This window comes from Callithrix jacchus, chromosome 5 (genome assembly GCF_049354715.1).
Source record: "Callithrix jacchus isolate 240 chromosome 5, calJac240_pri, whole genome shotgun sequence".
Taxonomy (NCBI): domain Eukaryota; kingdom Metazoa; phylum Chordata; class Mammalia; order Primates; family Cebidae; genus Callithrix; species Callithrix jacchus.
The window spans coordinates 31,405,137-31,428,097 of record NC_133506.1 but is presented as its reverse complement, the minus strand read 5'-3'; the positions used below and the strand labels follow the sequence as shown (position 1 = coordinate 31,428,097).

Here is a 22,961-nt window from a genome sequence, read left to right as displayed (position 1 = left end):
TCAGAGACTACCACAAACACTTTTATACACACCATCTAGAATAGCTAGAAGAATGGATACATTCCTGGAAACACACAACATCCCAAAATTGAACTAGGAAGAAATTGAATCCCTGAAAAGGCCAATAATGATTTCCAAAACTGAATCAGAAATAGAAAGCCTAACAGAAAAAGCCCAGGACCACATGGCTTCACTGCCGAATTCCACCAAATGTATAAAGAAGAGCTGGCCATTCCTATTTCTTTTTTTTTTGAGATGGAGTTTCATTCTTGTTACCCAGGCTGGAGTGCAATGGCGTGATCTCAGCTCACCACAACCTCCGCCTCCTGGGTTCAGACAATTCTCCTGCCTCAGCCTCCCGAGTGGCTGGGATTACAGGCACATGCCACCATGCCCAGCTAATTTTTTGTATCTTTAGTAGAGACGAGGTTTCACCATGTTGACCAGGATGGTCTCGATCTCTTGACCTCGTGATCCACCCGCCTCGGCCTCCCAAAGTGCTGGGATTTCAGGCTTGAGCCACCATGCCCGGCCTCCTATTTCAAAAAAGTTGAAGGGGAGGGACTCCTCCCTAACACATTCTATGAGGCCAGCATCGTCCTGGTACCAAAACCTGGTAGAGACTTAACAGGAAAAGAAAACTTCAGGCCGATATACTTAATAAACATAGATGTAAAAATTCTCAGCAAAAACCAGCAGCATATCAAAAAGCTAATCTACCATAATCAAGTAGGTTTTATCCCTGGGATGCAAGGTTGGTTCAACACAGGCAAACCAATAAATGCGATTCATTATATGAACAGAAATAAAAACAAAAACCACATGATATCTCAATAGATGCAGAAAAGGCTTTTGATTCGGCATCTTTTCACGTTAAAAATCATGAATGAACTAAGTGTTGAAGAAGCATACTCAAAATAATAAGAGCCATTTATCACAAACCAAAGCCAATATCATACTGAATGGGCAAAAGTTGGAAGCATTCCCCTTGAGAGCTAGAATAACACAAGGATGTCCACTCTCACCACTTCTGTTCAACAGAGTACTAGAAGTCCTAGCCAGAACAATCAGGCAAGAGAAAGGAAGAAAAGGCATCCGAATAAAAAGAGAAGTTAAATGATCTCTGTTGGCAGATACGATTCTATACCTAGACCCCATGGTCTCTACTCAAAAGCTCCTGAACCTGATAAACAACTTCAGGAAAGTTTGGAGATACAAAATCAAAGCGCAAAAACCAGCAGCATTCCTGTGCACCAACACCTAAGATGAGAGTCAAGTCAAGAAAGCGATTCCATTCACAGTAGCCACAAGTAGAATAAAATCCTTAGGAATACGGCTAACAGGGGGGTGAAAGAGCTCTACGATGAGAATTACAAAATGCTGCTTGAAGAAATCAGAGACGATACAACCAAACAAAGAAATGTTTCTTGCTAATGGTTAGGAAGAATCGATATTGTTAAAATGGCATACTGCCTAAAATACTTACAGATCTAGTGCTATTCCTACCAAATTACCAATAACATTCTTCACAGAATTGGCAAAAAAAAAATATTTTAAAACTCCTGTGGAACCAAAAAGAGCTCGAATAGTTAAGACAATCCTAAGTGGAAAGAATAAAGCTGGAGACATCATATTACCTGACTTCAAACCATATTAGAAGGCTACGATAACCAAAATGGCATGGTACTAATACAAAAACAGACATACAGACCAGTAAAACAGAATAGAGATTCCAGAAATAAAGCCATATACCTGATTTTTGACAAAGTCGACAAAAACAAGCAATGGAGGAAGAACTCCCCGTCCAATAGGTAGTGATAGGAAAGTTGAAGCTGTAACTCTTCCTCACTCTGTACACACAAATGGATTAAAGATGGATTAAAGACTTAAATGTGAAACCCACAATTATAAAAACCCTGGAAGCAGACCTAGGAAAAACCATCCTGGACATAGGCCTTGGCAAAGATTTCATAGTGAAGACATCAAAAGCAGGAGGAACAAAGCCAAAAATGGATAAACTGTACCAATTAAACTAAAGAGCTTCTGCACAGCAAAAGAAACGATTGACAGAGGAAACAAACAACCTACAGAATGGGAGAAAATATTTATTTGCAAACTATTAATCCAATAAAGGTCTAAAATCCAAAATCTATAAAGAACTTATTAAATCCCATTAAAAAGTGGGCAAAGGACATGGCCGATTTCTTTTCTAAAGAAGACATACACACAGCCAACAACCATATGAAAAATGCCAACATCGCCAATCATTAGAGAAATGCAAATCAAAACCATCATGAGAAACTGTCTCACATAGTCAAAATGGCTATTACTAAAATGTCAAAAACTAACAGATGCTAGCAAGGTTGTGGAGAAAAGGGAATGCTTTTACACCATGGGGGAGTGTAAATTAGTTCAGCCATTTTGGAAAGCAGTGTGGTGATTTCTCAAATAAACCTAAAAGAGAGTTACCATTTGACTCAGCAGTCCCATTACTGGGTACGTACCCAGAGGAATGTAAATCATTCCACCCTTAAGACATATGTGTGTACATGCATCACAGCCCCATTCCCAATAGCAAAGACAAGGAACCAACTAAATGCCTATCACTGGATAAAGACAATGTGATACACAGAGACCATGGAATATTACAGAGCTACAAAAAAAGGAGATCGTGTCCTTTGCAGAAACGTGGATGGAGCTGGAGGCCATAATCCTAAGTGAACTGACATTGGAACAGAAAACCAAATAGCGCGTGTTCTGACTTACAAGTGAAACCTCAACACTGACAACACGTGAACACAAGGAAAAGGAACGACAGACAGTGGGGTCTAGTTGAGGGAGAAGGCGAAAGAAGGAAGAGGATAAAGAAAAGCTCTCCACCTCTCTTGGGTACTATGCTTATTACCTGAGTGATGAAATAATCTGTACACCAAACCCCCATGACATGAAATTGACCCCATGATAACGTCCCCGGCTCAGGAGAGAGAACGTCCCCATCACCACAAGTCCCCCCGCGCCCCTCTGCCGGGCCTGCTGATCCGGGTCCCAGATGTGCACCCCGCGACGCTGGACAGTTCCCTTCCCGTCGTCTGGAGTTTGTTCCTCCGGGCTGCAGGCCCGGAGCTGCTCATCAGCGGTCAATGTTCCCCCAGCCCCTCGTCGCGGCGCCGGCGCTGGGCCCCGAGCTCAGGCCTCACACTCCCACCCTCAGCCCAGACGCCTCCCCGGAGCCCGCACCGTTCAGCGCCTCCGCGCAGAGGCCGACAGCTCCGGGGCAGGAGAAGCCCCGCGGCCGGTGACGCCTACTGGGCTGCAGGAAACCCCCGCTCCACGGCATCCATCCCTTCCCTCTTCCTTTCACGCCGCCACCAAGCCCAGGCGTCCTTCATCCAAAAGACACCCCGCAGCTCCCCACTGCTTATGAAACTCCCAGCCGCGCCTGCAGCGCGGGTCACCAGGGCTCTCCCGGTGACCGCGCGCTGTGCCTCCCGCGCCGCGCTGCCCTCTGAGGGCTCCGGGCAGCGTGTGGCCACGGGCCTCTCCTCCACTCAATCCGCCGAGGCCTCTTATGCCAAAGTGGAAGCCGCTCTCAGTTACAGCCTACAGGGCCCCGGGGGTCCGCCCCTGTTGGCCTCGCCTCATTAGTCACCCCCTCACCCCATTCCCCACTTCCACACCCACAGCCCCTGCCCCGCCCCGCCATCCCCACCTGCCCCGGAGTGCCCCCAGGGCCTTGGCACTGCTGGCCTCTCCACCCGGAAGCTCCTCCCCAAGGGCTGCTCCTGCAGCTTCATCAGGAGACACCATCCTCTCCGGGAACCCGCCACGGCCAACCTGTTTAAAACGTTCTCCCAGCTCCACGCCCCCCATGTCCACCTGCAGCTAATAGCCAGTGAGTAGAAAGGAGAAAAGTCAAGCTGACATTGCAAGGAAGAGGCTGGCGGCCCGAGGAGCAGGATCTGCTGCGCTCTGCTCACCACCGGCCGCGTGCCTGGCGCTTACCGAACACGTGGGAGGTGCTCACTAATCAGTGGGTAAATGAATGAATTCCAAGGGGCTTTGCTATTAGCCAGGTTGCACTCTCGGTTCTAGATTTTCAGTACCATAAAAAGATTTGCTTTTTCCCCTAATTTACCCAATTCCCTTTGCTGGTACTATTCATCAAACTCATAATCTGGTTCCTAATACCCTTTTATCATTTAATTATTGCTAAAATGTTGCAATTAGTAAAGAAACATTTTATGAAATGAAATTAGATCAAGACATAGTAAATGCTTGGATGCAAAGATGTCTATGGTAGAATCGCCACGCGGAGCCGCAGGCCCCCCCCCCCCCCCCCCCCGGCAGGGGTCCAGCTCCAGGGCCCACCTGAGGAGGGGCTCCGGCTTCAGTCGCCAGCTGCCCCCATCACACGGGATGCAGTGAAGCGTCCTGAGGACCAATGCTACACCCCGCTCGAACGGGCTTTCCTTCCTCCCCTGCCAGCCTCTCCAAGCAGGGTGGGGAGATTGGGAGTTTAGAAGCAAGGACTGTGGTTCTATTTTTGTTTGCAAACAGATAAAAGTCAAAGCTATATTGCAGAAGATGTGGCTTTAAGGGTTAGAAATATTAGTATTTCCCTCATGTATTCATACTTGCTGCCTCTGTGATTTCTGTTAGTTATTAAATCCCTTGAAACTTTAGTTTTGTTCATCTAGAAAATGAAGATAATAATTTTCCACCTTCTGGACTCACTGTGAAGATTAAATAAGATAAAGTGTGTGCATTAACTAGTTGACAGCAGCCACTCAGCCAATTATGGGATTCACATCTATCCTCAGCATCATTCAGAAATGTCAGTTCCTAGATGGAGCCACGCCACCATAATCCCACACACCGCACCCGCCTCTGTATGAACTGATTTGCCAAGCGTGCTTGCAAGGTGGGCTGGATGGAGCACTGTTGGGCAAAGCGAAGCTGTAGACAGCATGCTGCCCTCACCTGCCCACCCACCCCACCCCACAGCTCAGGGACAAGCCGGATGCCTGCCCCAGACAAGGTGGGTACCTCTGAGCTGGCCCATCCCGCCAGCCCGGGCCCACTGAGCCAGCCCATCCAGCCCACTGAGCCGGCCCGTCCCGCCAGCTCGGGCCCACTGAGCCAGCCCATCCAGCCCACTGAGCCGGCCCGTCCCGCCAGCCCGGGTCCACTGCTTACCAGTGTTGGCTTTAGGCACATCACTCAACCTCACTGAACCCTGAGTTCAGCACCCACGTCATGGAGTTCCCATGAGATCATGTGTGCACGACAGCACTACTCACACCTGAGCAGCGTTAGAACCGAGGCCATCCCTCCTTTCCCACTTCCTTTCACACCTCAACCGAAGCCCAGGGTCATTCTTCCAAAAGACACCTCGCAGTTTCCCACTGCTTATGAGATTCCCAGCAGCGACTGCAGTGTGGGTCACCACGAACCACCACCCCTCCCAGGAGGCCACAGCAGCATCCACAAGGAGATGGAGGCTGTCTCCTGGGGACTCTCACTGGCCCTCACATCTCTGACCCTCAGCCAACCATTGCATGGGTCATTGCATGGGTCAGGAAACTGAGTCACGGGAGAGCTGCCGGCTAAATGGGACCAGGCTACAACAGGACAGAAGAACGTGACTGAGGTGTATGATTCCAGAGATGGCATCCCTGCCTTCCTCCACTGCCTGATTTAATCACACCACCGTAAGTTGTTGTTTTGCTTTTCTGAAATGGCCTGGCACGTTCCTTTGACTTCACTGAACAGTCATTTTGACAATGAGCAGACACAGCCTAACTGTCAGCGAGTACACTGTGCTATGATCTGAGATAAAAGGAAAAAACCCCAAGTCACGCTGAGATACCAAAGATTTCCTTGTGATGGGCACTGAGGGCGGAGAGAGCCTCGCTCCACAACACGCTCTCCGCCCAGGTGCATCGTCCCCTTGACCCAACAAGGTGGCCGGAGATGCTGGCCACCGTGGCAGAGAAGGCTCCGGGCTCCCCCTCTCCAGTCCTGGGCTTTGCACTCCCAGCTGGCCTCGCCTAGGAAAGCACTGATTTAATTCAGTGCGAGGCTCCTCAGATCGCAGCTGTTCTATTCCGTGCCACACTGTCTCCCCTTGGCAGCTGCTGGCTCCCCGGCGCTGGCCTGCTGGAGACACACGTCTGCAGTGTGGGCTGTAAACAGCACTCCCGTTCAGGGCTGCCTGTTTCCTGGATCTGCAGCAGCGCCGGGAGCCACCGCCACAGAAGGGGGGTGGGGTGGGGGAGCCGCCTGGGAAGGGAGCTGTGATCGGAGAGGGATGCAGATACAGGCCCTGCAGAGGGGACTCACCTGCACAGGTATCCATATAAAAGTGTCAGCACCCCTTCTCTGTTGTGGCACAGCTGCAGGCAGCGGCCGAGAGCTCCCCTCTACACCCGCAGTGAAGGCAACACTGACACCCCCAAGACGTTTGCACTTCACCTCCGAAAAATGTGATCAGAAGCCTCAGCATTTCCCATCTGCAGCTAGACAAGGAATCAAAATCTTCTTTGCCATCTAATGTACCAACCACATGTCCTCAGACCCAAGCCTGAGAGGCTCTTACTGTGTTCAGAATATAATCACTTTGTGGGAAACAGACTCTAGACGCAGTCTCTGCAGCTGAGCCTTGCGTTTTATTATAATGATGGATATAGAGACACTGTCCACAGCTTGCCCTGGACCAGAGACTGGGGCTTCGACCCGAACACACGGCTCAGCAGAGACCACAGACGCCACAAAGGACTGGTCTCTCCTGGGCCGCACAGGTGGCCTCTGCCTGTGACCCCTTCCCGTTCGTCCAGGGCTTCCATCCATCCAGCACTCTGTGGCACTTTTACATGGGTGTCTCAGACGCTGGGCCCCGTGAAGGTGGGTGTGTCCCTATCTTTCCTCACATGGAGATGACGCAGGACTGGGGTGTACAAGGGAGGCTTTGGGGGCACGTTTGATGTCACCTGTCCAGCCCCAGGGCCGGATCTCTCCTTCCTTCGCAGGACTTCTCTTGTCCGTGGGCAGCATCATGGTGCAGTTTACATGGCACAGCAGGCTCTGCCCACTGCAGGCCTGTGCCGCCCACACCCATTTCTCCAGCTCCTGTGTGTCCCAGTCTGGGACCTCACCCTGGAGCTGGGGTTCACCTGTGCCTGCCTCCACTCCATAGCCACCAGGCCCTGCCAGACCCAGGAGTCAGGCTTCCCACCCCATGCTTGTGCCGCTGAAGAAAGAGGTCTGTGGCATTTGTGGGACAAAGTCATAAGAAAAGCTCGGACAGACCCTCAATGTCAAAGCCGGGTCTGGAACAACTGCTCAGCCCAGCCCCAGCGGGTCAAGATTTCCCCACCGTGCCCCTCCAGCTCCACCCCTGCCTTCCCAACTGCTCATGCCCTGTCAAGAAGCACTTGCCCTCAGGAGGATCACAGGCCACCCAGCCTTCTCCCCTGCTCCTTCTTGGATGTCAGGAAGAGGGGCCGGTCACCACTCAAGGTGTTCCAGGGAAAACAGAAACCCCATAAAGGCAGGGGCAGGTTCTCCTCTCACCCGTCCGGCAAACCCAACCAATACAGAAACCATCAAGAAGCAATTGCTGGGCTGAGCCAGGGAATCTGTTCAGACGCAGGACCTGCCAGGCCCAGTTGCATGCAGCCTTGCTCCCAGAACCTAAGAAGCTGGAGCGAGACCCTCTGTGCCTTCTAGGCATCTTCAGCCCTCCCTGAGAACACCCCAAGGTGCCCAGTGCCACCCCACATCCTGGGCCAGCAGAGAAGTGCCCTTTCTCCCTGTCTTGGTTGGGCAGGTAGCAGAGGGCCATGGTGATGCCATCAGCCCACTCTGTCATTGGCAAGCAGAAATGTCTTTCTCTGATTAATGAAAATGTGAATACAGCTGATTTCTGAATGAATGCTCTGCATTTGGTAGAGAAAAATCTTTCCAATATTTTCAAAACGTAAGCTGCAAAAGGGGCAACAAACAGGATGCTTTGTAGTAAAAAGGGCTGGGAAGCAAAACCTTTAGAAGCTCTGTGCTGGGGAGGAACAGCAGATGCCATGCTGAGATGTGCCATTTCCACAAGCAGGGCGTTCCCCTGGGGCAGATATATGGGGGCTGCCTTGGAACTGGGATCTATTTTATAGGAATGAGCCTTTAGCAAGAAAATCCGAACCTGCCTTTTCTTCTTTCTCATTAAGGTCAACGTAGCCCTCTGGGCACAGTGTTTCCCGGCCCTGGGATCAGATCAGTCCACGCACACAACCCCAGCACCTAAATGAAGGCCAGGCTCCCAAAGGCCATGTGCTTTCTACCCAGCAGACACCTGCTTCGGTCCCGAAGCCTCTTCCGAACGCAAGCTGCCTCTGTGAGGACAGGGCCATGTCTGGGGTGAGGCAGCCCGAATGGCTCCACGCAGCCCCCAAGGCGCCCTGACTTCTCCCAGCCTATCCTCCAACTGGGCAAGTGCCTACCCCGCCGTAGCAGCCGCTGTCGGGCGTCCTTGGCTCTCCTCCTCGGCCAGGATTACCACGTCAACACCTGAGCACAAGCGCCATGTGCGACAGACCGAGGCGGCCTTACCTCGTGAGACAAGTAGAAGGCGGCAATGCCCAGAGGCCAGAAGCAGCAGAGCATGGAGAAGACGCTGAGGCCCAGGTGGTCCCGTGGGGGCATCATGAGGAAGTTGTCCTCACTCTCTGTGTCACTTGAGTAGTCGCTCTGCAAGAGAGAACCGGCAGGACAGGACAGGAGAGGAGATTAGTAAAGGATCATCCTGGGGGCCCAGGGACGTGGGAAAGCGTCTGGCTGGCGCAGGCCCTCCCTGGGGGGCAGCCGCAGTTGCTGATGGTTGAGCCATTGTCACTGCTGCCAGTACACAGCCTCCCAGGAAGGGCGGCCCCGCCAAGGAAACGCTTGCCAAGAACAGTAAGATACTGGTGCCAAGTACGGGGCTCTCAGGTCGTTCACTTGCAGATGAGATCCTACAGAAAGCAGTGTGTCTAGCGCGTGCCTGTAATCCCAGCTACTCAGGAGGCTGAGGCAGGAGAATTGCCTGAACCCAGGGGGCGGAGGTTGCGGTGAGCCGAGATTGCGCCATTGCACTCCAGCCTGGGTAACAAGAGCGAAACTCCGTCTCAAAAAAAAAAAAAAAGAAAGCAGTGTGTCTAAGATCCCTGGGATGTGAGAGCCCAGATGGTGGGGACAAAGCTGTCATCTCTCTGAGGATGGGACTGGGGACTTTGCAGGGACTGCCGGCTGGAAAGCCGCTTGTAGAAATGGCCCCGTGGCCACCATGCACTGTCAGTGAGTTCTGAGGACACACTGGGGACCCTTGGCACTGGGGACTCTCGGCACTGGGGACTCAGCACTGGGGACTTGGCACTGGGGACTCTCAGCGCTGGGGACTCTCGGCACCAGGGACTCTCAGGTCCGGACAGGACGAGGAGAGGCTGGCATGGAGCGACGGAGGACACTGTCCCCTGAATGTCTCTCAAGTGTCCCTTGACTTTGAACTGAGTCAAGACATAGGTTGGGTCTGATTTCCACCCCAAGCGTGAGGGCAGCTTCCTGAACAGAGGAGAGCTCTGTGAGCCTCCGTCACGCCCTTTTGTTCTGTGTCCTGGCGGCAGGGGCTGAGTGAGACTCTCCGTGGGGTTCTGATGGAGGAGGTGTGTGCTGGGAGCAGGGAATCAGGGGAAACTGGCACAGGAATTTGATTTTTTAGTTTTATATTTTTAAAAGCTTTTCTTTTAGGTTCAGGGGCTGGTTTGTTTTATAGGTAAACGCATGTCACGGGGGTTTGGTGCACAGATGATTTCATCACCCAGGTACCAGCCTAGCGTGCGTAGTTATTCCTGCTGCTCCCTTCCCTCCTCCCCGCACCTGCCACCCTCTGGTAGGCCCAGGGTCTGTGCCTGTTGTTCTTCTCTTTGCGCCCGTGAGTCCTCGGCATTTAGTTCCCACTTACAAGTGACAATATGTGTCTTTGGTTTGCAGTTCCCCAGTAGTTTTAAAAAGCAGTTCAGATGCTTCCAGTGGTGACCTAATGAAGAGAACCACGGCCCCGCCCTCCCCACAAAGGGCGCATGGTGCCTCCGGGAGGCTGAACAGCTGGAGCCTGCCTGGGTGTTTGTGCAGGGGGTGCCTCCTGGCTGTCACTAGCTGGGCTCTTTCCTAATCAAAATACAGAGCACTCACACCAACTCCTCCAAACGCCAGGGCCACTCTGCCTAGGCATTTGTCCTATGCAACGATGGAGCCTATCTTACTCCAGATATGGTTTCCTAGAAGAGTAGCGGCGCGTTTCCTCTCAGAGGAGGCCCTGCCTTCCTAGCTGTCTGCCAGCTGCCCAGGGTTGTTAAGCAGAGGCCTCTTGCCGCAGGCTGGAGAGGTTCAAGAATGCACTGGAAGCGCACGGCAGTGACAGGGCCGTTTCTTCAGGTGGCTTCCGGGCAGACAGTCCCTGCAAAGCCAGACAAAAGTGCAGGTGGCTCCACCCCGTGAGTGCCACACATTCGTGGATGCTAGCCCAGACCCGTGTTCACCCTGAGCACCCTCAGACATTCCTCCCAATAGACACTGGGAAGCCTGCAAGTGACCACGACACCCTTTCCTATTTTTGTTAATTAAACACAGGTAAAATGCCAATCAGAGCCTCTCGTGACCGTGCAGCAGCCGCTGTGCTGTGCTGAGACCTGAGGCTCCATGGTATGGTGCATTTTCACGGGCTCAGTCCAACAATAAGGACTTCCCAGGTGCCCTCGCATGGAGCCTGGGCTGGCTGTTTGCTCGTCCCAGAGGCCTGCGGCGCAGGGATCTGAAGTGCCACTCCACCAACAGGGCAAGCGACTTGCTCAGGCCACAGGGCCAGCTCCTGGCCTTGCCCCTCCTGCCGGCCACAGCTCAAGGAGTCACTGCTCCCACAAGTGTCTGGGGCTGCAAAGCCTCTGTCCACAGAGCCATGCTTGTGAGACTTCTCTTACCGCATATGGTCTCTGAACAGTGAGGGGATATGAAAATTGCCATCATTATGGCTAAGTGGCGAGAAAAGAGGAATTGCCCACAGGGGCGCATAATTCATGAGGGAGTTGTAAGGCTCAGGCTGTCCAGGTGAGACATTCACTTCTTGGCCTGGGGGCTGGCGTCTGGAATCTGCAAGAAGGATGTGCAGTGGGAAGGATAAACAGTGGGGAAGGTGTGCGGGTGGGAGGATGTGCAGTGGGGGAGGACCTGCAGGAGGGAGGGTGTGAAGGAAGGAGGACCAGAAGTGGGGAGGATGTGCATCATGGAGGACATACATGGTGGAGGACGTGAAGGGGGAAGGATGTGCGGGGGGTGGAGAACATGCAGCGGGGAGGACATGTGGGGTGGAGAACATGAAGGAGGGAGGACATTCAGGGGCAGGGTATCCAGGGGGGAGGACGTGCAGTATGGATGCCATGCAGCATGCAGGCTGTGTAGTTTGGAGGGCATGCCCTGTGGAGTCTGGGTATCTGCCCAGCTGCACCTCATCACATATGGCCCATGTGCCTTTGGGGGTGTCAGGCAGCTGGTTTTGGGACTGCCGAGCTTCAGAAGGAGCTGTCTCTGCAGGAGATGCTCTGGAGGTCCAACATGTGACAAACCCGCCCATGTCCAAGACCCCTGAGCAGCAGAGCCAGGCTGGGGAGCGGTCATTTCCCCAGTGCCCAGCCCAGCCACTGACCTCAGGGAGTGTGGCAGCCATGGGTCCCAACATATCCTTGCACAAAAATAAAAAATCTGCCCGTGTGTGTTTACTTACGTTTTAGTTTCTTTATTTTCAGTTTACAGATGGTGCTATTGCTATATGTCATTTCCATTTTACGAAGGACAAAGCTCAGGCTCCAAGAGGTTAAAACACATCTACTCACAGAACCATCCTGTGAGGGGCTGCTGGAGTCTGGAATCCCCAATGCCGACTGCACACCCGGGGCTCTGAGCTGCATGCTGAGTTTGCACACGGCTGCTTTGCCTGCACGCGAGCCCCACTGTGCCTCCATTGCTTCTCGTGAGAAGATGAAGTGTCTTCCTCCCCTCTCCCTGCCGGGGACTCTGATGACTCTGCTTCCTGCTGGGTCTGTCTCGTGGTGGTGACGGAGAGGCCCATGGCAACAGTGAGGTTTTCCTGATCTTAGTCAGTGCTTGGGGAACCGCTGCCCCGGACCACATAGGCACGTGAAAGCACTGCCTTCCATCTTTAGAAACTGCGTTAGCATTACACAGCCCCAAAGAAGCGAAGATTTAGGCTCCAGGGCACTCCCCCAAAATCTTCACAGATTTTAATTTAGAAGCATAAAGAAATCACACTCTGTAAATTACCAAGCTGAGGCTACATGACACCAAAATAATTCGTCAACTCTGATTGAAATAGATTTTAAAAACTCAGGGCTCAGCATGGTGGCTCACATCTGTTGTCCCAGCACTTTGGGTGGCCGAGGTGGGTGGATTACTTGAGGTCAGGAGTTTGAGGCCAGCCTGGCCAACATGGGAAACCCCATCTCTACTAAAAATACAAAAAAAAAAAATTAGCTGAGTGTGGTGGTTCATGCCTGTAGTCTCAGCTACTCGGGAGGCTGAGGCAGAAGACTGCTTGAACCCAGGAGTGGGAGGTTGCAGTGAGCCAACATCACATCACTGCGCTCCAGCCTGGGCAACAGAGCAAGGCTCCATCTCATACAAAACAAAAAACCCCAAAAACTCAGGCAAATTACAGGGAAGGCAAAAACACCCCAGCTCTTTTCTTTGTTCCCTCTTCTGCCAGGAGCGTTCTGGGGCATAAGTGACCATGAGCATCATGCCACCTGAGAGGGAGGAGAGATGAGGTTGGCCTAGGAGAGGCCACGTGGACACCAACAAGCCAAGCGGAGAAATACACACAGTCCCCAACACCAAGGAAGACTCATCACGCACAGCAGCTGTTTTAAAGAATCCTCCTCATGGGTCATGTAATTGGTACATCTGGGGAATGAAAGCATTTCAAAGGAGTCTGCAATTCATGCAGCCGTCCCGCCTTCGGAGCTAAAGTCAAGGCAGAGAAAGGCAGGTGCCCTGCAGGGCTGCCCATTCTATCGAGAGCCACCTGCCTCTTCTAGTCCAGTTCTCCTTTTACCTCCACGGAGAGAGACAGCTCGGTCCCCTCGGGGTTCTCTTCCTGGGGATATTTTAACAAAATGGTCATAGCGCAGGGCATGACACCAAGTGTTTGCACACCTCAGTGTCACCATTTGTGGTAGCTCCATGAGCAAGAGTGAGGCGCCTGCTTCAGGAGCGGGAAGCTGAGTGCCGCCTGTGGCCCACCGACGCTGGTGAGCATCTCATGCACTGTCCAGGGGTGGCAGCCCCAATGGCCGCATCTGCACTGAGGAGCCCAGCAGCCACTGGCCGCATGGAGCTGTGTCAGCTTAAAGAGCTCACAAGTACACACGGCCAACACTGATCCTTCAGTCACACCACAGGCTCAGGAGCCACACGTGTTCTGTGTCTGTGACATGGGACAGCACAGATGCAGAACATTTCCACCACCTCAGAAGGTCCTATTGGACTGTGCCATTGTATAGAGCACCTCGGACATAAGCAACTCCATCTTACATTTTATAGGGCCCTTTTTCAACAGGGACAAGGTGTTTTGCCTGATCAGTAAAGATTGCATCGACCCAGACAAGTACTTAAGCAAGCACACCCTTTCACTATCAGTCCACATCCAAGGACTCTGTGGCCATAGAAAGAGCAAGGCTTCAGCAGCTGGAACACAGCCACGTTAACAGACCGTCTTGCTGCCACTGGTGACCAGGGCCGAGCATCTGCGGCTAAAGGCTCTGCCCACAGCAAAGACTCTTCCTTACAAGACACTGACCACTGACGGAGAGTCCGGGCCAGGCCGGGGTGTTCTTTTCACTCTCGTCACTCTCCCTGGACTGGCTCATGAGCCCCTTTTCCTATCCCTCTTCTCTCGATGTTAAATGTAACTTAGTTTTTTGTGGAATGTTTATAACATTTATATGTTGATCAAGTATACTGCCATGTATGGTTTGTAAAACTGACTGACGGGTGGCTCAGCTCAAGCCTGCGTCCTGATGCTCTCACTCCTGAGTGAAGGGGAAACGCTAGGAATGTCTCCTGGAAACTCCAGGGAGCTCCTGGACTTCATGATGGAGATTGCAGCATCAATAAAAGCCTGACCTTGTGGAAAGGCACAAACGTGAGGATCTGGTGATCTCTGACCTTGTGCTGTCTCATAGGATCCAACCCTCTTTACTCTGGGCTCAGTGTCTTCCACCTGCAGAGATCTCCCTGCCGCTCGTCCCACGTGTGATGAGTGCCCTGCCTGCGTCGGAGCCTGTGCCCTTGCTGTCTTCTAAGCCAGGAACTCTTCCTCTGGATGCACATGTGCCTAGCTTGCCCACTTCATCTGAGGCTTTTGCTCGAATGCCACTTCTCATAAGAGCTTTCCCTACATAGCTGCAAGGCTGCCACCACCTTCCCAGCCCCTCTATCCCCAGCCCACTAGGGGCTTCTCTGTACTCATGTGATACTAATTTGTCTACTTCCTGACTCCCTTCCTTTTTCTCTTTTCTTTTTTTTTTGAGACGGAGTCTTGCAATGTCTTCCAGCTGGAGTTCAGTGGCATGATTGGGGCTCACTGCAACCTCTTGCCTCAGCTTCCCAAGTAGCTGGGATTACAGATGCATGCCACCATGCCTGGCTATTTTTTATATTTTTAGTAGAGACGGGGTTTCACCTTGTTAGCCAGATTGGTCTCAAACTCTTGACCTCTAGTGATTTGCCTGCCTGTGCCTCCCAAAGTGCTGGTATTACAGGCATAAGCCACTACACCCAGTCCCTGACTCCTTTCCTTTAAGCTCCAGGAGGGCAGAAATCTGCACAATTTATCCAAAGCTGTATCCTAAGTGCCTGGCATATAGTAGGACTCACACACATTTGCTGAATGAATGAGGGATTTGCCTGTGGCCTGATCCAATATGAACAATACTAACTAACGTGGTGAAGCCCCTACAATATGCACAGAGGACAGTGGGGTACCCAGCAGCTCCACCTTCCTTTGGGTTCATCATTGCCCGTGAGTGCTTTGCATTCAGCCCTGCTGCCTGGCCTCTGGTCCTCTCTTCACCCTCTGAAATGCCTTCCTGTGCTCTCCAGGGCACACGTCTTCATCATCATTTAGACATGCCCACCGAGAAGGGTTTCATGGTTGGGTGAGAATGAGGACGTGGCCACGGTCAAGGCTATCTTATTTATGGTGGCTCCAGGGCATCTAAGGACAGAGCCAAGGAGAGCACCTGGGAAGCTGCAGGTGGAGGACACAGCTCAAGCACCCTGAGTCTACAGGAGGTGCACTCACATTGTCTGGTCTTGGCAGGCGGCCTGGAGTGAGACACCCTCTGTCGCCATCACAGGTGTGTGGAAGTGTGGAAGTGGACCCCACTGCCTTTGATGCTGCCAGGCAAGAGCTTCCACTCCCACAGAAGGAAATGACTCTTCGCAAGCCAGGTGGGTGAGGCCAGTGCTGGCGCCATCTTCCTGCACCTGCACCATTGTGCAAGCCCCGGGGTGCACTGGGTCCACTCAAGGCTTTTTGTGGGCTGCCTGGTTGCAGAAGACACGATCCCTTCTGCCCATGTCAAACCATCCTCTCTGAACCAGGCTTTTTCAACATCTCGAGGCCCACTGTTCTCTCCTTAACTCGAAGTCAGGTCACGTAAAAACCACAGACATCTCCTGAGGACGCAGATGTGTGATGCACACAGGCTGACAGGTACACAGCTGTGTAGAGATCTGGGGTTCCCGAGCATGGTACACAGCTGTATAGAGATCTGGGGCTCCCGAGCATGGTACACAGCTGTGTAGAGATCTGGGGTTCCTGAGCATGGTACACAGCTGTGTAGAGATCTGGGGTTCCCGAGCATGGTACACAGCTGTGTAGAGATCTGGGGTTCCCGAGCACGGTACACAGCTGTGTAGAGATCTGGGGTTCCTGAGCATGGTACACAGCTGTGTAGAGACCTGGGGCTCCCGAGCATGGTACACAGCTGTATAGAGACCTGGGGCTCCCGAGCATGGTACACAGCTGTATAGAGACCTGGGGCTCCCGAGCATGGTACACAGCTGTGTAGAGATCTGGGGTTCCCGAGCATGGTACACAGCTGTGTAGAGACCTGGGGTTCCCAAGCACGGTAAACAGCTATGTAGAGACCTGGGGTTCCCGAGCATGGTACACAGCTGTGTAGAGACCTGGGGCTCCCGAGCACGGTACACAGCTGTGTAGAGATCTGGGGTTCCCAAGCACGGTAAACAGCTATGTAGAGACCTGGGGTTCCCGAGCATGGTACACAGATGTGTAGAGATCTGGGGTTCCCGAGCATGGTACACAGCTGTGTAGAGATCTGGGGTTCCTGAGCACGGTAAACAGCTATGTAGAGACTTGGGGTTCCCGAGCATGGTACACAGCTGTGTAGAGATCTGGGGTTCCCGAGCATGGTACACAGCTGTGTAGAGACCTGGGGTTCCTGAGCATGGTACACAGCTGTGTAGAGATCTGGGGTTCCTGAGCACGGTGCACAGCTGTGTAGAAGATCTGGGGGTTCCCGAGCACAGAGTCATAGGAAGCCCTGTTTTCATATCTGAAGACACATTGCCTAAATTATTGAGCAATCATCTTAGGTATATACTGTCACACTTTCGGTTTTTCCTACTAGGTAGTAGTTTTTTGTAGAAGAGAATATTTCACATACTGGTATGAAACAAGAAAGAGCAAACTGGACGGACCCCACCACTTTTAAAACTGCCGTTTGAAATGCTTGTCTGCTAAGCAGGTCATCACATTTGGTCAGGTGGAGAACTGGGGAAGGGGCCGGGAAGGGGTCCATGGCTTTCTCAGAAGTGAGGGTTTAGGAGTCCTTAGGAATGTTTGTGCTGGATTGCTGGATGGGGAGGAGGAGACAGGGGCCACAGAGGTTTCAGAGCCTGGGGCACTGCTGAAGGTGAGTAGCTAGTGTCTGGCATGGGGGCAGGGCTGGGGAGTCCAGGGACTGGGATGGTCATTACTCTTCAGTACACAGGTAGAGGCCATCCTATAAACAATCCCAAGTTCATACCTGTGACTCCTTTCCTGTCTGTGAGTTCACAACTCAGGAGTCAGCCAAGACGGGACAAAGCAGGTCTTAGAGCCCGGCCTTGGTCCAGCCCTTTCCAGGTATGTGATGCCAGGGGCACATGCCCCTGATCGCCTCTCTTCCATCACGCATCGCAACAGCCCAAAGCAGACACAGCAGAAACGCTCAACAATCATCAGCACCAAGCTAGACCTCGGAATCATGGGCAGTGTCGTTAAAATGTCAACTGTATTTCACTCTTTATTCTAATCCCTGAAGTCTGAGGATTCAGTTATTCTTTGTTAATCAGGTCTCCATTAACCAGATAATTCAACCAACAAAACCATCAAATTTTCTAGTAAATATGTGTTTCTAATTGCAACATATTTGATTTTGCTGTAGTCACAAGGATATATGTACCCTTTGGGCTCCTGAAAATGGGGAAAACATGCCCTGTGCCATCAGTGGTGGGCTTGGTCTAACCATCTGGTCTTCATTTGGTTTCTGGGGGACGTCACAGAGCACATGACAATGCAGGGGGTGACGCCATGTGCAGGAAAGAGAGGGACTTTTATGCTGTCGCTGATGCGGTGGTTTCCCACGGTGCTCTTCGGGGCTGAGGGCCTCCAGGAAAGGGGCAAGTGCTGGTAGGGGCGGGGGATGGAGGCCTGAGTTCCCAAACCTGCCCAGGCCCAAAGAGCTCAGACTTTTCCCGTCTGCATGTTGGCTTCCCAGACAATCTTTTCTAAAACAAATGGGTCTCAGCTAAAATAAATAAATTAATATATAATGTTCAAAAATGAGTGAGTCAATACATCATCAGAATTAAACAGATTCTTCTTCCTGGCAGTATCTAGTCCAATATTCCTAATGCATTTTCTCTTCTTTGAGGAAGGAGGTATTATTAGAAGGCAGTAATCCAATTAGGTGCAGAAAATTTGAAACTTTTCTGTACCGAAAAATATATGAACCTCACAGGGGAAATGAAATAAAACACAAGTGTCTTGCACGTCCTAGAACAAATGAGCTGAGGTTCCCATTGTGTGAGTCTGGGCGTGTCTGCCGTAAATGAGGCGCACACCACGTGGCCACCCTTGGTGGTTAAGACTGACCTCGCTTTTCTCTTTTGGAGGCTCCCAATTTGATTCTGGGGCCAGAGTGGATGCTTGCAAATATTTGAAGGAGATTATTCGCAAACAGACTCTCTGGGAATAAATGGATGTTCTGTGCGCACGGACAGAATGGCTGAAGGTGAACAGACCCACTTCGTAGATTACCTCCTGTCTATTTCCTCAAATCTTTTCTTCCCTTGGGATGGGTGCTTTAGGTCTTAGCACTTACCATGTCCCCATGAAGACTCAGTTCCCATGATCAACAGACATAGTTAGTGGAAGACCTGAACTCCCCTTTGAGGTAGGCATGGGGTCCCGGAAAGCACACTTGGGGAAGACAGCCCTTGTAAGGCTGCTTTCTGAATTCACCTGTGTCAGACAAAAACCTCACTCTAACTGTATGAGGCTGAGGAGGCACACCCAAGCTTTCCTTGGCAGTATCTGCCATGCTCCAGGGAGACAAACGTTCATTCACAAAGGGCAGTTTTCAAAAGAGAACCGTCTCTGTTAATGGCTGTTTGTCCTGGCTGAAGTGCAAATGTATTTCTCCTCTGAGAAGGTTCTGATTAGCACCTAACTCTGGCCCTAGAAATCTGTAATGCTCTGGAAGCAGGAGCCGAATGAAATGAAATTCATTAAGATTCACCTCTGTGTGTAGCTCCTGGTTTGTGTTTGTGAAGGTAATGGTGTTGTACACTGGACTTCAGGTTTTATGCTGTGATAAGACATACTATATTACAGGACAGGTTTTCTACATTCTGCATTAATGCAAATATTTGTCTTCTAACTAGCTATAGGAGTTGAATCCAATGGTTAGAGTAGGATGAGAAGCTCCTTCATTCAGTTCACTCATCAGGCTGTAAGTTCTTCCTGTGGCCTGGAAGTGCTCAGTGTCCTGGGAGGGCAACTTTAGCAAATGCATTTGTTATTTTGTTTATTTATTTTTTAGAGATGGAGTCTTGCTCTGTCGCCCAGGCTGGAGTGCAGTGGCATGATCTCCGCTCACTGCGACCTCCGCCTCCTGGGTTCAAGCAATTCTCCTGCCTCAGCCTCCTGAGTAGCTGGACTACAGGCACATGATGGCATGCCTGGCTAATTTTTTTTGTATGTTTTAGTAGAGGCAGAGTTTCACTGTGTTGCCCAGGTTGGCCTCGAACTCCTGAGCTCAGGCAATCTGCCCGCCGCCTTGGCCTACCATGGTGCTAGGATTACAGGTATGGGCCACTGCAGCCAGCCTAGTGAGCGCATCTTGGGACCTGTCTTAGTTTGGGTCCTCCCAGAAGCAGAGCATGAGTAAAGGATTCAGATGCAATTGCTTTCTTGGGAGGTGATCTCAGCAAGGATGGTGGGGAAGAGGAAAAGTGGGCCCCTGGAGGCTGCTCCTGCTGGGACCTTGAGGAATTGGTATAAGATGCATTGAGTTATCCCTCTGGAATAAACTGATCCTGTTCCACGGGGGGCAGAGATTCTCCCACTCTTTGCAGGGAGAGCAGACTTCAGGTCCTCAGAGAAAGTTCAGGCCCAGGGGTATCTCAAGCAAGAGTCATACCTGAGAGGGTATGGGGGTAGGGGGAGCTGAGAGCACCTGCTGCAGAGCCTGTGGAGGAACTGGTGGGTACTACTGCCCTGGAAGCAGCCCTATGTGGAACAAGCCCATGAGACTCCAGGACGCTTGAGCGGGTTGAGAAGGAAGACACATGACAAACATGTCATGCAGGATGAGAAACCTCATCACCGCTGCCAAACAGGTGGGAGCCATCAACAGATACATGCCCCAGCTTTCAATGACAGGATGGGCCAGAGCTTTCCAAGACTTGGCGTGAAAGATCGCTACAGGATTCAGGTCAAAGTGACCAAGGCGAAGCAGGGCTTCAGTGTAAGCTGGCAATGATACTGTTTTTTCCTTGTTTTCATTGTCATATGTTTTTATTTTCACTGTGTGGATGTAATTGTGTTGTCTACTGGACTTCAGGTTTTGTGAAGAAGGGTCTGGAGGCCCCTGGCTCAGTAAAGGATGTGGGTGCAGAGGGAGCAGCGCAAGCAAAGCCTGGGGTTGGCAGTGAGCATCACACACACAGGACTGTGGAGAGCGGGAGGGCACGGCTCAAGCATGGCCGAGAGTGCCGGCAGCCGGACCACTTCTCCCTGCTTGAACAAAACAGAGCTCCTCTCACATCGACCTGCAGGACTGGGAAGCAAACAGGGATGCAGCCTTCTGTGCCCCTCCAGAAGGGCTGGCTTTCACAGCTGAATGTCAAGTTATCACTGCCTGTTGATCAGTGACTACATGGGTAGCTCTGCTTAGAACGCACGTGGCTTGCATGGGTGATTCTCTGCCCAGAGAGCTACATACAGTATGTTATTGCCTAAGGCAACAGTTACCCTTTTAGGTCTTCTTATCTGCACTTTGTGTTTTTCTGAAGAATCAGCGCATAACCCACTATGGTTTTTGCTGTTTTCAGATGCACACTCCAAGCCAGGTTTTAGCGTCATGGATTTGGGCTGGTTTAACGGTGAAAACGGGAACAAGGACACCTGCTCACTTCTGGTCTCTTCATTATGGGCTGTCTCACTCCCAGTGCCAGGCAGAAGCAGAGCCATGGCCAGAGCCTGGGCACCCCCTTACATCTCGTGTCCCGTGTGCTCTGCTTGTCTTGCCCGCGTCCAGGTGGAAGTACTGCCTGACCTCACTTATCCTTAGAGCAAGGAAAAGGAAAGCTAGACTAAGTCACCGTTTTTCACCTGTCAAGTCAAAAATTAATGATACAATTAAGTGAGACTTCAGGGACAGGCTGACGAGAATGCAAATTGGTGCAATCTCTAGGGAATAAATTGACAATATATGACAAAATTACTGATGTGTGGTTTTGATGTGGCTATCGCAATTCTAGTAGTTTATCCTGAAGATTCACATCTGAAAAATATAAAAATACATGTGTACAAAGTTATTCGCTGCAGCATTATAGGTAACTGGGAAATACGGGAAACAACCTAAATGTTCATTCAGAGAGTGGTTAAATAAACTGTGATCCTTCCACACAGTGGAAAGCAACCGACTTAGACAAGAAAGAGAGCTATCAATGTGAACCGACTGGATCAGAACTGAAATAAGGCTAGATAACATTTCTCTACACAGAAAAATACAAATGTGTTGGTGTGTATACATATATATGTTTATGTATATTTATGCATATGTACCTTTCCTCCCCTTACAGTCTGCTGAGAAGGCCCAGAAACCATGAATCCCAAGTAGCAATGAGCACACCCAGCATCCAGCTTGTGTTTTCTAAAACCATTCTCCAATAAAAAAAACCAAGGATCCTTGGAGAAATAGATGATTTCAAGGCTGGGTTGGCAATGAACAAGATGCATCTGGGACAGTTGAACCAGAAAATGATAATGAAAGGCAACTGAAGAATGACGTGCTTTGTCCAAAAGGCACAGGAGCCAACTTGAAGGGATGTTTGCTGTCAAATCTGGAACAAGGTGAGCATCGTAAACTCAATAAATACCGTCAGTTACCCCCTGAATAAATAAAAATCAATGGTACAACCTAAAATAAAGTAATACATGATAAAAAATAAATAATACAGGGCAAGGAAAAACTCTTCCTTGTAGTGAAATGCCAACTAACAAGCATAGAGGGAACTATGGGTTAGACACTTGTCAAAGAATGCTAAAACGAGTAGGTGAATGACCAGTGAAAAGCAGGATTTTCACGTGGTCTCACTGCACTTCCCTACAAGATGCTCATTAATCACAGAGCAACACTGTCCCTTGGCCAGTGAGAAACTTGCCAGATACCAAATCAAATGATCAAAGCTACCATCACCAGTAATGGATCTACCACGGGCCCCTGACCCAATGTACTAGAAGAGCACAGCGTCACTTCTGGGTGTTGCTGTCAAAAATGCGTAACTGGAATCCAGTAATAAGGAATCATCCAACGATTTCAAACTGACAGATTGCCCTGTAGTCTGCAAAGACACGAAGGTCATAAAAAACACGGAGAGGCAGAGGGATTGTTCCAGATTAAAGAAGACTAAAGAGGCATGGCAAGAACATGCAACGTGGCATCTCAAACCAAACCCTGGATTTGAACATCTTTTTCTTTGGCTGTAAAGGGCAACATGGAAAGAACAGGGGCATTTTGAGGAAGGTCTACAGATGATAGTCTTGTAACAATGACCAAGTTAATTTCCTGACTTTTATAATTGAACTTGCTTTTAGAAAATACACGTAATTTCATTTAGGAGTGAAAGAACTTTATGCCTGTAACATACCTGAAAATACAGGCATCAAGAGAGAGGTGTAAAGCAAGCACAGGATACTCAAGATGGAGGGAAACTGAAGACACGTATACGAGAATTCTCTGCACAGTCTTGCAACTTCTGTGTAAGTCTGTAATTGTTTCAAAAATGAAAACTCTCATATGGCAAAATATTCAATATTAGTGAGTTAGGCAAAGGGTACATGGGAATTCTTCGGACAATTTTTGCAACTTTTCTGTAAGTGTGAAATTTCAGAAGAAAAGAAAAAAGATACGAGTGTCCGTTTATACATTTAGAAGAGTCCTGACTATAAACATTTGCTCACGTCATGGCTGTATACTAATATGAAAGAAAAAATTGCCCCCTGTCTGGAATAAATAAATTACTTGTGTTAAGCAGACAACACAAATAAATAAACAAAAAGTCAA

General features: G+C 50.6%; 1 protein-coding gene across 7 annotated transcripts in view; it reads right to left on the bottom strand.

Moving 5' to 3' along the window:
• Nucleotides 1-22,961, bottom strand: part of SYNDIG1 (synapse differentiation inducing 1) — a 193,798-nt gene that overhangs the window by 74,751 nt on the left and 96,086 nt on the right. For 6 of the 7 annotated variants that reach the window (XM_054255293.2, XM_054255291.2, XM_054255294.2 and 3 more), the window contains one exon: nucleotides 8,602-8,739. The exons of the other annotated variant lie outside the window; for it this stretch is intronic. In XM_054255293.2, the coding sequence (XP_054111268.1) occupies nucleotides 8,602-8,739 (138 nt within the window). The remainder of the gene's footprint in view (nucleotides 1-8,601; nucleotides 8,740-22,961) is intronic. 7 annotated transcript variants of the gene reach the window in all.